This window comes from Hippoglossus stenolepis, chromosome 15 (genome assembly GCF_022539355.2).
Source record: "Hippoglossus stenolepis isolate QCI-W04-F060 chromosome 15, HSTE1.2, whole genome shotgun sequence".
NCBI classification, from domain to species: domain Eukaryota; kingdom Metazoa; phylum Chordata; class Actinopteri; order Pleuronectiformes; family Pleuronectidae; genus Hippoglossus; species Hippoglossus stenolepis.
Window position 1 is genome coordinate 21,797,639 of NC_061497.1, and position 14,586 is coordinate 21,812,224.

At 42.5% G+C, this 14,586-nt stretch overlaps 1 protein-coding gene across 2 annotated transcripts in view; it reads right to left on the reverse strand.

The window, feature by feature from the left end:
- Positions 1-1,208: 1,208 nt before the first annotated feature.
- Positions 1,209-14,586, reverse strand: part of doc2b (double C2-like domains, beta) — a 99,008-nt gene continuing 85,630 nt past the window's right edge. For both annotated transcript variants that reach the window (XM_035177662.2, XM_035177661.2), the window contains 4 exons: positions 12,735-12,892; positions 8,288-8,369; positions 6,468-6,564; positions 1,209-5,681 (listed from right to left, as the gene is read on the reverse strand). In XM_035177662.2, the coding sequence (XP_035033553.1) occupies positions 5,548-5,681; positions 6,468-6,564; positions 8,288-8,369; positions 12,735-12,892 (471 nt within the window). In that variant the 3' untranslated portion in view covers positions 1,209-5,547. The remainder of the gene's footprint in view (positions 5,682-6,467; positions 6,565-8,287; positions 8,370-12,734; positions 12,893-14,586) is intronic.

The following is a 14,586-nucleotide window of genomic DNA, read 5'->3' on the forward strand; positions in this document are numbered from 1 at the left end:
CTGACCCTGCAACGGGGAATATGAAAAATATCAAAGAAGTGGCTAACCATTAAGTTTAAGTTTTCACTTTCTTTACAATTATTGTTTCCGAAGAGATATTTCATGGCTCTTGATGGAAAGAATCAGGTATTTTTAAGGGGTCTGATATTTATGAGTTTCTGCTATTTGGCTGCACATTAAAATCTGCATCAGGTGAATTTAAATGTGGTTTGATGAGGAGACTGTTGAGGTATCTCAAGTTTCATTTGTATTACATTATATTGCATGTGTGCTGTCAAATTCGTGCATATGCTTGTGTTTTCTTTCTCCTACATAGTGTGCAGGACTTTTGGGGGGCCCAGGTAAAAGGGACCTGTGGGACCCTGCGTCCAACCGAAAAACAACCCTCCTCAAGAAACATGATATGACAGATGTTCTAGTTTTAAACCAAACTTATAGAATAACAAAGATTTTTGCAGAAACCTGGCGACACGGGGCCTCGTCAGGTGGTTTCAGACCAAAAACAATCAAAGAATTAAAGTGGGTTCTGTGCAACGACCCTGCACAGGTCAAATTTGTGTAGATAGATTTGTTTTGATTATGTTTTGTCCAGTTGGATGCTTTCTGAAGTTTAAAAATCCTTGCAACAAACTTATATCCAAACAGTTTCTATCAATGACGTCTGTAGTTATTGTTTGAAAAGCGTGTGGTGCAAAAATGCAGGAAACAGAAACAAGGAGCGGCACGATAACTTGTCCATTTGGCATAGGACTAAAATATAATTTGGGACAATAATTTATAGTCATACATTCAACGAACCGGAATAATGCAAACAAGTGCCTGAGTGTTAGAAAGGAAACAAAACAACAGAGGAGAGATTTTTTTCGTTTACATCAAGTCACGCTTCCAGATAATCAATACAGCAGCCAAACAGGCAATGCGATAGTGTTCAAAGGTACAAAAAAGTTGTCCAGAAGAAAAGACTGACTTATAGCATAATCTTAGAGCATCCACAGTCGTGTGTGTGTGTGTTTTTTTTTTTTTATACAGAAAACAGTATCAAACATTAGGCAAAGTCATCTCGTGACAAAACCAAGAACATATGCATGCAGATATGTTTTTTTTTTTTCTCCTTTTGTTTTCATAATGTTGAGCTTGCATACAAAGGCAGACATATTACAAAATCAAAACCACATGTCGGTTGTAATCATTACATATTCCACAGAGAGAGAGGGGGTAGTCGATGTGGCTGAAGAGGCTGTTTAACACTTTGAGGAAACGGAGATGTGAGGCCCGACGTGACGCTGGGAAACAGAAGGTGTGGTGTCACATATCAAAATCACATTTTCTTTAAAAATGAGTGTAATAGTTCAAAGGGGCTGATTGTAAGTATCCGCTCGGCTGTGATTAGACCTCATGAAATCACTGAGGCTGTTTTCAGACATGAACATGGAACATGGGGTGACGAGTGGGAGGTTCAATATTAATTACGCTGCAGAAGTCGTGTTTTTTCTTTTCACAGCACCGGTGTCGACCGTTATCACCAAAAGATCTCGAATCTCGACATCTTTATCTGCGTCTCCTCCGTTTCACGTCAGCTGCGTGTAAAGGGTCGACCATATTCTCTGCTAGAAGTTGTGTACTCGCTCCGGTCACATGTACATGGCCACGGAGCATTTCACATTAAAATGAGGGTCTGCATTAGTCTGGCATTTCATCCCATTCCAGGTTTGTATCTGGAGCTTGTGCAGTCGACGCGTACAATTGGCGCGGTGACAAGTTTTGGGCTACATGCGAACGTCGGCTTTGGGGCCGGTGGCGTAACCTAGCGCACATGAGTGGATGATGACGTCACAAGAACCGGAGCAAACCCAGCGGCCTGGTGGACACGGAATCTACGAATTTGTTTGTGGAAACATCAACAGGCCCAATCGCTCGCTGTCAGACATTTTCTGGATATTTTACTCAGGAGCGGGAAGGAAAACTTCCAGAAAATGATCTGGAGTAACCGACTCAGACATGTTTTGTTCTCACATACAGCCCCTCCAGAAGTTTTCAGGAAAATGTGCATGTCTGATGTACTGTGACGTGATGTAAAGCCAAATAAGCTGTTAGCTGAATTGCAGGAAACCTACATGATTGTGTGTGTGTGTGTGTGTGTGTGTGTGTGTGTGTTTCTGCGTTACCAGTCAGTGCACGCCACTGTGGGAATTTACAAGAAACGTGGGAGGTGCAGGGGACATGCAGAAAAGGTTATACTGCAGAATCAAACTCATAAAATCACAAATACATGGCATGCATCCCAGCCTACTGGTCCTCGAGGGCAACTTAGGAGAAGAGTTTTCAGTTCTGTTTCAGGATTGCACAGGGACTCAGGGCATTAAAACTTTAACATAAAATATTAAATGAAGAAAAAAACCCATACATAATTAAACAGGCTTGGAGCAATCGAAGTAAAACTTTAGTTATCTGGAGTTCTTGAGTGACAAAGCCTGTAGTTTGCTTCCGGGCTCGGAGTTCAACCGTCTGTGTTTCCAGATGTGTCCAGTTGTGATTTGACTGATGAGGAACATGAACAACACGGAGCACTGAGGTGCACATTCTCAGAGGGTTCACTGTGGAATAGAAAGGGTTAAACATGTACATTCTGTTTCATACATTTACCGTGGAGCTGCTTACGATAAAATCAAAAATCAAAAACCAAAAAAAAACGTGTGCAGCAACATTGTAACAATATACGTTCACGGCTAGTATATTAAAAATTCCTCCCTTCTCGCCTCGGCCCCCTTGTGGCAAAGCTTTGCATCGCACGACTGACGTGACGTTAGCGTGTTCGCCCTTTCCGCAGCAGACTTTAACTTCAGCGAGAGTAGGCTGTTGTAAACAATACATGCTTTTATTGATAGTATTTTTTTTTTCTTCGCATATTTGACGTAAACTTTTTTCCGCTTTTGAAATTTTTGCCCTTTTTTGACATTCGGGCAGGATCGTTTTTTTCATCCAGCTTTAAAATCCTGCCTGCGAGTCTTTGTGGGAAACTCGTGTCCTGTAGTGTAAACAATAAGATGCACGTACATCGTTGGAGCTGCCCAATCACGTGGCGCCTTCGCTGCGCGGTCGCTGTGCACGCTGTGCGTTTCCACCCCCGTTCACAATTATCAGCTGCATATGAAATCCACTTTCAAACCCATAACCTTCCTCACTTCCTGAATAAACGGCCGCTATTACACCATTATGCTCTCATTGCGCTCCTTCAATTGTCAGTCGGTTCCAGTCTGACTGAGTGGCACTCTGCTAACACCCTGCGTGCCGGCTCTCGACTCGCCCTTGAGTTTCAGCTGTTCTTTCAAGCGTTCACTCTGAAGACGTCTGTAAGAATCACTCCTGACCACACACACACACACACAGGAGGCAGGGGGCTGATTGAATACAACGCCGCGGCCTCGTCGCCTTTATACATCCCCCAGTTTGACTCGCTTTTTTCAAAATGCATATATCAGACTTAGCTGTTCATTGCATTTGCACTGCAAATAAGGAACCGGCGTTTTGTGATCTGGAAACGACGAATGAATGAGATAAACACTGATCAGATCAGTCAGTATTAAAGTGGGTGGCGCCTATTGATCTGTTTGATATATTGACTCGTCTACAGAGAGACGATCTCTTGTGATCTCTATAATAGATTCTGGATGTGAATATGCAGAATTAATCGTAGGTGAGGGACAAGATTGTTTGGGCCTGAAGCTTCTAGTTTGTCCGATTAGGTTTGAGCAGGGTTTGGTTGCCCGCAGGTAAACAGAGGAGAGAAACACACTTGGCTATGTGCAGGTAGCTGTAAATAGAGAGGAGCCAATGTCGTCTGGACCTGAAACTCCATTCTTGTGTTTCACGTTGCTAGTTGGACTGTAAACAATGCACCAATCGCCAATCGGACGTTAGCCGCTGGGCTCCGAGATTGGGCTTTTTGTGATGTCATGAATATTTGCTGCAAGAAGCCTCGGGCAGGAGTTCAGGTAAAGTTGTTTTTTGCATTGGTTTAGTAAGTTGGTCAAACTTATTTAAACAACCAACCATTCATCTCGTCTTACCCATAAAGCTTTGCATGTTGAGGTTGTGTTGTGTTGTGTTGTGTTGTGTTGTTGTTGTTGTTGTTGTTGTTGTTGTTGTTGTTGTTGTTGTTGTGTTGGGTTATGGCAGCTTGTCCCAAACTGGAATATTAAAACATCCTGTTTTTATCTCGTAGCTGATTTGTGTCTTTGAAACTATAAGATCATTTTGGGCACTGATGGTTCAGAGTTAACAGATGAACTGTTGAACCCCTGTTACTAGTTTTAATGTCACGTCTGAACGTTGCACACACAGTAAAGCATCTGTAGGTAAATTACATTCTGTACCCCTGTCAGCAGCGCAGCATTATTTACCAGTGGCCTTTGGAAAACGTTGCAGAAACATCGCCATGTTTACGTTTGATTTGGGCGACAGAACCTAACGCTATAACTATCTCCTTCGAGGACGTTATGTTTCGATTTGTCAGTTAGTTAGTTAGTTAGCAGGATTACGCAAAAACTATATATCGGATATAACACGAAATTTGGTGGAAGGATGCAGCAGAGCAGCAAAGATAGAATCCTTCAAATGATGGAGTGGATCCAGGACTGTTTGATCACATTTTGTGATAGTGATTTTTGTTAATTTCTCCCCTCAAAAAAAGAGACAGATCCATTTAGTTTCTTTTCCACTTTCATTAACGTGCCGTTCTAGTATGTTCTGTTCTCACTGGACAATAAATCATAATCTGGCAGCTGCTGGACGTCTTTTTCACTTGAAGATAACATTCATATCTGCAAAAATGACGTGTTTCGAGGAGGATCTGAGACTGAAACGCTCCGGATGCATAAAACCAAACTTCTCAATCTGCGTGGGAGCCGCCTACGTGCGGGCTGAGGGACAGCAGGACGTGCACCAGCCGAACACTTTTACAATCGTATCATTAAAGTGCAACATCTTCAAATATGTGGGTTATTGATGTATAATTCATCTGCTCCTACACAACACTAAATATTAGTGTCAAGCAGACTGAATGTGGGAGGTCGACTTGAGAAGATAAAATCTATTCCTCTAAACTTTTCTGCATAATTCCACAGGATGACATTTCGCTACGTGCTTTGTTAAGACTCTCGACTCTTTTACCTCCTGTCTCCTGCAGCTCTGCTTTAATTCACGTGACAGTGTGAAGGCGTTTCTTGTGCTGTTCCAGGAATTCTCGAAGATCTAATTGAATATTTAATATCACTGATCATACGATAAATCAGGATTATGAAGCTTAGAATCTGAAATCAAATTAAAGAACAGCCGGCTAAATCCTATTGTACATGTAAGAGCATTTTGGATATGTTTAATTTGAGCCCTGTTGAGAGGAAGTATTCATGTTCCCACAGACGTGTCGCTGTGGCCGACTCCGAATCCAGAGAAGAAGAGTGAGGAAAATGGAGGCCGGAGTCCGACCTGGTGCAGCCGGGGCGGAGCGGAGGAGGAACCACAGCTTGGACGACAGGATGATGAGGGTCTTCAGTCATTTAAAGAACCAGGTAATTCATTGGTCAGCGTGTGCCAGCGCTCAATTTTCTTGTCCTTGTTTTTGAGGCAGTCGAACCAGTGTTTGAGCCTCTCTCCGTTTGCATTGATACCCAGAGACACACCACCTGAGGGACAGAGGACAGGGTCCAGTGCATTAAATAGAAATCATAGAAATATGATGATGTTTTCATAACTGCACAAAACAGCTGAATACAGGGAGGAAACTGAAGATCAGCAGCGTTTAGATACAAAAACCTTCATAGACGGTTTGTTTACGATGGTTGATGCATCATTTTGACAGAGAAAGGGCCATTTAGTAGCTTTTTATCATATTCAAACATTTATCATCTGCTGTTTCCAAATTAAAATAAAGCTCAAGGCCAATAAGTTTGAAAAGTGAAAAGAAAGAAAAGTTCTGTGATTTTACATTTTCAAGAGAAATCAACACCGCCACTGTTTCCATTATCAGGAATGAACCTCAACAACGAATTTTCACAAAACAAGTAATGTGTCATCAAGAAGGAAGAAATGCATGTTAGTGAACAATGAATGAAGGAATAGTAACTTGTGTTATAAACCTACAGATGAAGCCATGTTGGAGGAGGAGCCACAACTTTATTACCTGGTTCCTATTAAGTTAAATAACAAGTTTATAAGATGAAGAATTAACGTTAATGCTGAGAAGCTTCTTCTTTTTTCACAAAACTTTGATTCTCATTGTTTTAACTGAACTTTTATCACTTACAAACTTCATCAGTGCCACATGTTCCCTAAATCCCTAAATAAATCCTGAATGTCCCTCAGGATCACTAATGTATGTTCCATCTGACAAGAGGAGATTATTACAGCTGGTTCTCAGTCTGCCATGTTTATACAATACACGTCAAACACATTTAGATATTCTTTCTGACCTATGAAATCGTTGGACTTCCCGATGTCGTAGTCCCACACCGTCACCTCCAGGGTCTTTTTGGTGAGGTCTGCATATTTGATGTCATAACAGAACTCCTGCAGAGAAGAGAACAAGAGCTGCAGTTCTTCCTCCTCCCACGTCCAATAACAAATACACATCTCGTCTCTTCACATCGCCGCGGAGAACAAAGTCTTCGCAGGTTGAACATGTTGTTGAACATGTTGAATAAGAGTCGATTCTGCTTCACCTCCTTCACAACGAAAACTCTTCTTCTGCAAGCTGCTGGGTTTGCATGATTAAAATTATGAACCCGAACGCAATTACCATGTTTTATTTCCTGCTGAAATGTATTCACATTACTCCGAGCGCCTCGTTGAGTTTTAATGTTTTGTCGCTGCCTAAAATAACGCGCAGGCTGGCGCTGGTGCCAGTCGCTGCCTGCTCTCACTCTCAGGGAGTCGTTTCCCTCATCGTCAAACACTTAGCTCGTCCTATTAGTCCACATTCACATCAAGCCACACACCGAGGTAATAAAATGTGAACAGAATGACGGTGCAATCGATGGAGTCCACTGTCCGATAAACGAGGGTTTTTATTCTGCGTCACGACGTTCGGTTCAATCGAGGGTTTTCTGCTCCACCTCTGTGAAATCAATGCCTTTTCCTGGGAGGACGACGACCCCCCCCCTCCGCTCGGCTCCGACAGAAAGGCCAAGAGGTGACGGAGGAATACGGGCGCAAAAAATGTCAGAGGAAATGTCAAGCCGCTGGCCTGCGTGTGTGTTTGGCCGCAGCCGTCCGTTCATATACAGGTGGCCCCCCCCCCCCGAGCCAAGCTGCCCTGTGGCAGAAAGAAGCGAGAGGCCTGCTCAGCCTCCAGAAGCACATTTGGCATCGCTCTGCAAAAACTGGGGTGGCTCGGTCCTCAGGGAAACAAACGCATTTCTGATTTCAACAGTGTTTACAATCAATGGTTGTGGTGAGAGAGGAGGCGTTCAGCTGCGAGGACTCAGCTGCTCTGGCGGCTAAAAGACGCTAGAAGGCTCTGAAGAGTTGAGGGGAAGCGATGGAGTGGCTGGTAATTCCAGCGTTTTAGCATCTAGCAATTATGTGGGTTTGTCTCCATGAGCAAGAATCACACGCTGTAATTTTACCCCTCGATGATGTAAAAATATTGATTAGTGCAGCTTTAAAGCTCCTTAAAATCTTTAAATGTAAAGTTTGACCCTCGTATATTAAACATTCCTAACATCCATCTATCAATCTATCTGTCTCTCCATCTATCTATCCATCTATCTATCTATCTGTCTTTATATTCATGCATCCATTTATGAACAAAAACAGTTTAACACATAAGTGTGTGTGTGTGTGTGTGTGTGTGTGTGTGTGTGTGTGTGTGTGTGTGTGTGTGTGTGTGTGTGTGTGTTTATTAAGAAAACACAGTTTGTCCTCAGGGTCTTTGACGACGTGATGAACAGATCATCGATCAGTGGCTCTTCAATCTCATCTCTATCTTCATTCTGTCAGTTTCTCACTTGTTTTCAAGGATGTTGCATCAAAATGTTACAGCATTAATCTTCAGTGAGATGCATCAAAGATTCACAGGCGAGAGGAGGAGGAGGAGGAGGAGGAGGAGGAGGAGGAGGAGGAGGAGGAGCAGCAGCAGCAGCTTCACACGTCTTCTAATGATGGATTAAGAAACCAGACGTGCTCCTGAAGGTTCAGGGTCACGGAGGTCGAGCCGGCACACAAACACGTCAGACGAACACTCGACACGAGCAAAAAGGAGAAATAAACACATGAATAAAAAGGTTTGTACCTCGTTGAACTCAGGATTGAGCGTCTTCTTTTTCACAAGCGTCTTGTGCTTTGACTTTTTGTTCTCGTCTGGCTTCAGGTACCTGGAGGAGCAGAGAGGGAGGAGCACTCATCACAGACTCGTTCCCGAGCTGAACACTGTTATCACGTCTCATCTCCGTGGAGACGCTGATGTGGGAAATTATCTGAAACCTTCATGTGAAAGCAGCTGCTATTTTGTTCTGTCCTCCAGAGGGTGCTGTGGTGCTGCCCTACATTCAACCACACTGCTGCATGTCACCGCACACGCGTGTTCACATGTTCACATGTTCTAGATCCACCTGTGCTTTCTGTTCCTGCAGCTAAAACCCAGCTGCAGCTGTGTCTTCACCTCTGAGCTCACTTTTCCTCCTGCAGGATTAATGATACATATTTAGTTTAGCTGGATAATTTAATTTGTTGTTGTATTTTCAATAAGATTAGAGTTAAATAAATGTTTGTGATGCATCACAGCAGCAGGTCTCCAGCAAGACGTTCACATAAAAGCTTCATGTTAAATCTGGTTATTATGAGGTTTTATGGGTTTGGTCTGATTGAGTTTTATTATCTTTACAGAGCTACTTCGTGTGTTTCTGTTCTTGTGCTCCTGCTTTCATCCGAGATATTTGTGAGGCATTTTAAATCAAACTACACCCAGATGTCAAAACTAAAGCAGTTTGAGCAACAGTCCTCCAATAAACCCAAATCTAATGATGTTCAGTTTGTATTTAAACTGTTTGAGAGAGTTTAGACTCATTTATTGTCATTTTGAGGCTGTTGTGTTTCAATAAAAGTTGTTTATAATCGTCTCGCAGGATGTGAGATGCAAATCAATCCAACAGTACCACGTTTTTAAATGAACATTTCTCTGTTTACACTCTGTTGCCAGTTTATTAGGTACATCAAAGCTCATGCACTCTAATACAACAGTCCTGTAATTAATGGTTTCACGTTATACTGAGAGATTTTGGATGATTAATTAACACACTACAATATAACATCACTGTTCAGCCTCCAGAATGATGGTAAATTAATCCAAAACCTCTCAAAACATCTGTATTTATAAATACTTATAGTACTGTACTTATAAATATCAGTGCCTGAAATGTGTTCGTCATAATCAATGAAGGATTCTCTGAGAAATCATTGCGAAATGTTACTTACTTTCTCACAATAGTAAAGAAAGTAATGAAAAATTCCTGGATCTGCTGTTTTGTCCAGATCCAAAATTGAATGAGTTCTTTCTTGGCCTGTGTCCCATCCTTCCTCAAAGTTTTGTGGAAATGCAGTCAGTAGTTTTTGCTAAATTCTGCTGATAAACAAACAAATGTATAGGGGTAAAAACAAAACCTCTACGTTGGAGGTATAACCAAACCTGAGCATCGTGGGTTGTTGTATTACATTATCTTTGGCTGCGTGTACCTAATAAACTGACACCTGAGTGCACGATGTTAAATATGCAACAGAGATGAATCCATCCTGAGGGTTTATTGCTGCTGGTTATGATCGACTGCAGTCAGGAGTGAGTCAGTGCTGCTGCTGCTCTGGGAGCCGACACACTGTACATACGTGTTAATGAGAATGGGTTCGTGTGGACCTTTGTTTCAGCTTCTGCCTTCATTAACGACGCAGGAGGCGGTTTGCACTTATGTCTCAACCCCCGAGGTCTGTATCTTGTTTGGCGTCTCAAACAATTTGAACCAATAACGCTCATTTTGGTGTTGTACATTTCAATCGCAGCGGCTCCTCACATCCGTCTTTTCCTGCTTTCGTGCTCACCGGACCCACACAGGCTTCAATTTCCCAGGGTAACGTGCAGGCGTTCAGGGAGGCGGCTAAGTGGGTTATTGCTCACAAACTTACCCAGGGGGCAGAGGGGGCTGGGATCGTTGTTGATGAGGATATTGCAGGGAACCTAATTGTTGTCGTGTAATGGGACAAGTGACCCTCGGGCGAAACAAAGCTGAGAGTGAAAGTCACGATGCAAACAATGCTCCCGTTCAATATAATGGTTCTGAAAATGTTACTCCTCTGTCAGCTGCTGCAGCTTTTCAGCCCTGCTATTATTATTCTTTTCTTTAAAAATACCCTGACGTCTACGTGTGATGAAAATCGCTTGTAATTGACAAGAGGAGCCATTAACGAGGGCATTTACACTGTCGCTGCTCGCGGTGAACTCCACTTCCTGCTCCACTAATGCACACCTGCCTCCTACCTTCAGTTTACAGACAACACAACAGAGCAGAAGCACTTCTCTCTGTTCAGGTGACAGCTGTGACCCGATGCATCAGATAGCCAATCAAGTCAATCTTACACATACGTTCCCTTTATTCCCTCTCACACGAAACCAGTCGGTAAATCCCTTATCTGCCAGCGTGTCCTTCAAGCTTCAGGGAGATTTTCTCAACCTCGAACCGTCTGAATTTTTTTTTTATACCGGTGCCGCTCCTCTCCGAAAAAACGAGTCGCGCTTTTGTTCTCGAGGTGTGCACAGCGGAGTCGGAAATTAATTGCACTTTCATTGCTCAGCCAGATGAAAGACTGGGGAAATGTTCAGGTGTGATAAATAGGACTCTCCTTCAAATTGCAGCCCCGTGGACGGCCTCTCGTGCTGTGTGTCTTGCTGCTGATAATCACAGCCAGACGGTTCTGCTTAGTGCGAGAATGTCAGCGCTGCCTGCTAATCCATCTCGGCACCTCTACTGCTGGGTGTGCGTCGTACATCCACTAAAAATAACGTTTATATGATGAGCATCCGGCGTTGGGGGGGAGGAGCAACAGGGGCCGATGGACGGGTTCCTTCAGGTGAAGTCAACACATGTACGTTGTAAATCCACAAGTGTCAAAAGTCTGTGTCCGAAATCCCTCACTAATCACGATATAGTGAGTTCGCCATTGTTTCCCACAATGCATCGTGAAGAGTAGTGCAACAACCGATGGTCAGTAACCGAGCAATATAGACCATCATGCATTGCGCTCGCGGCGGAGAGACGAGAGGAGAGAGAGCAGCAGGAACAGCCCGACCTGTCGTTAAGTTTCTACATTTAAAGACGATCATGCAATTTGTTTTAAGTGTAAAATAAGTGTTTACGTGTGGGTTTTGAGTGAAAAGACGTTGGGCCGTGAAATTAAAGTCGTCAACTCATTTGTTTAACACCAGGAGCAGGTAAACGAAAGAGGTTCAGCGAGTTAGTCCAACAATTCAATGGGATTTGATGAACATGAAGCACCGACATGGATAACTAGCTCCTGTTCCACCCTTCTGAATCCATGAGTGAAAGTGCAAACGTTTACCGTCAGATACCAAAGAACTCGTCACTCAACATGGTTCTTTGGTTTCCGAGGTTACCAGTTTCTTCTCCATCAGCCTTGCAACAAATGCACGTGTGCACAGCTGCGTGCACGGGGGAGGCTCGGGCCGTGACTCGAATGTACGACAGCGAATTAAAAATAATGAATGAATATTGAATAAATTCTGCTGTAATTAAAAGGGTTTGTTGGCATGAATCATGTTTATCCAATAAAATATGAAATGAAACAATGTTTTCATGGATGTTTATTATTCTTAAGTGGTATTTTAAATGGACTTTTACCTTTATCTTATGATAATTAAAACTGTAAAGCAAATATAGGTGACGATACGAGTGTGTGTGTCACTTCAGCTCCGATCCTGCAGCAGAGATATGAGCAAGAGGCTGCGAGGGGCCTCACGGTGAAGGAGAGTGAGACACACGGTGAAGAGCAAGAGGAGGATGTCTCAGAATATGAGGATAATGTAGAAATAAATTCCACAGTATGAAAGAGAATTTGAAGATGAACTTGACTCAGCGCATTCACCAGAAAAAGAAACTCTTCCTTTCGGCTGACTGGCTCCTGATGCACGCTCCGAGTCAAGCTTCAAACGAACGTCGTGTGAAGGACATGAATGTGTGTGTGTGTCATTTCTTTTTTTCCTTTTACATATTCCTGACAGAAAAATGAGCGAAGGCCGAGGAGTTTCAGGTTTAAAAATGTTCCCTGGTATCAGGGACACTCAGACAGTCAGTCTGTATATTTCCTAATCGTATTAAATGCAGCACAACGTTTGTTTTACCAAGAAGCTGTGAATACAAAGAATACATCCAAATATAAAACTACAGACAACAACACGGCTCAAAAAAACAGTGTATGATGCATAGATCAAAAGATAATAATCAATGATGATATAGGAGAAATGATGTCATTGTGACGTCACTGTGACGTCAGAGAATGACGTCATATAGTTTTGTTTTATCTTTTGCAACCAATAAGATCAGAGACACGATCTCCAGCTTAGATAAACCAATCATTTTTCACCGTGTCGTATAAATGAGTTTTTTAAAAAGTGTTAGCATCGCCCATATAATACTTTCCATTGTTGATAGCTTAAAGTTTGTGTTTGTAATACTGACGTTTTGACGTAGGGGTCGGAGAAGCCGTTGGCGTCCATGGCGGCGAGGTGAGCGCAGCGTATGATGCCCACCACCAGGCAGGACTTCACGGTGTTGTACTTGAGAGAAATCATGATGCGTCCTCGCTCCTCCAGGGATTTGTCTTCTGTCTTGTTGACCTGCAGAGAAAGAAACAAGGTTCAGGGATAATAACCATCACGGTGACGTTTCTCATCATCGTCTGATCAGATAAAACAAAGCTCTAATTCCAGAAATGCTATTAATCCTTGTTGACAAGGGAATCGTCACCTGGAAACGTTCTCTCAGTGTCAACCATGAAGTTTTAATTCATTTCTTTTTTAAATCCCCAGTATCTCTCGTCCTGTCAAGTATTTGTGAGAGTAGGTCGGTGTCATTAAAAGTCTGAGACGTTACTGTGTGTCCTGAAAATCAGCCCAACACTGATTGGCTGATTGATGTCATCTCCGCTGTAGATGGTGAGTTAATAGCCTCATCCAATTAATTTGCCACGTTCTTTAGAGACAAGATAAACATCTGAAGTGACACATGACCTGTGTGACAAGTGTGTGTGTGTGTGTGTGTGTGTGTGTGTGTGTGTGTGTGTGTGTGTGTGTGTGTGCGTGACTTCACTGACTGAGGATCAGACGTTCAGGTCCCGACTGATGAATCCAAACATTCTGCTCTGATTGGATGATTCAAAGTCAAATTCAAATTCAACACTCAGTACTCTGTAGTCATTACTACGTAATTATACCAGCACTCAGTAATCTTTACTACATTATTACATGATCACTCAGTAGTTATTACTACATTAGTCCAGAGTAATCATATTTATTACTACACCATTAAAGGGTACTCAGTATTCAATGCCACAGTACACAGTACTCATATTTTATGAAAACTCATTACTACATTAGTATACAAGTACTCAGTATTCATTCAATCGTAAATACTTGTGACGGTACACGGTATTCATTCCTACAAGTTTCCATGACAACATTATTACTGAAGTACTCAGCAGTCATTAGTACACAGTAGCTATTTGCTACTATATTATTACAGAGTACTCTGTAATCATTACAACATTTTTACAGAATACTATTCTATGAGTACTTATGAGTAATTATTATTTTATTATTACAAACACTATTAGCTCTCAGTGCTCAGTAGTCATTCACACACACACACACACACACACACACACACACACACACTGGTGGTCTCAGCCGTCAGTCCCCACATGTGCAGTGGTTTTCGATGGTCGGACCCCACGAGTGCAGTGAAACAAGGTCCCACTCACACACTCAGACTGAGTCAGAATGAAAACAATACGAGAAACGCTGTCGCAGCTGGTAACCAGGCAGAGAAAATTGATTTCTTTTCTTTCTACACAGTTGCAGAACTATTCATGGACTCACACTGACAGTCTGTTCGTTTCATGCATTCTTCTCCTTCAGCTGCACACAAACAGAGCAAAGCTTTCACTCCAGAGGCTCACACATCTGGAACCAGGGATGGACTCGGGGATTTCAGGGCCCAGGGACAAAGAAACTAGTCTGAATTACGACCTTTCACCATCAGAGCCACGTTCACGTCATGTGTTTATACTTGAGGGCAGTGCGATGGAAATGAATCTCAACAAAAAATCCAATCAATGGACTTTTCTAATTTCATTTATATCCAGTTATATCCAGTTATGTGTGAGGTTTGGTTAAAGTTTTATAAATGTTTCTCACCAGAGTCACGGGTCAACTTTCCTCTTGCCTCCAAGAAATTATGTTTTAAAATAAACTGCAGCAGCAGGAACATTAATCGCAGGCTTGATTATTGTCCATTAGGTTTTCTGTATTAA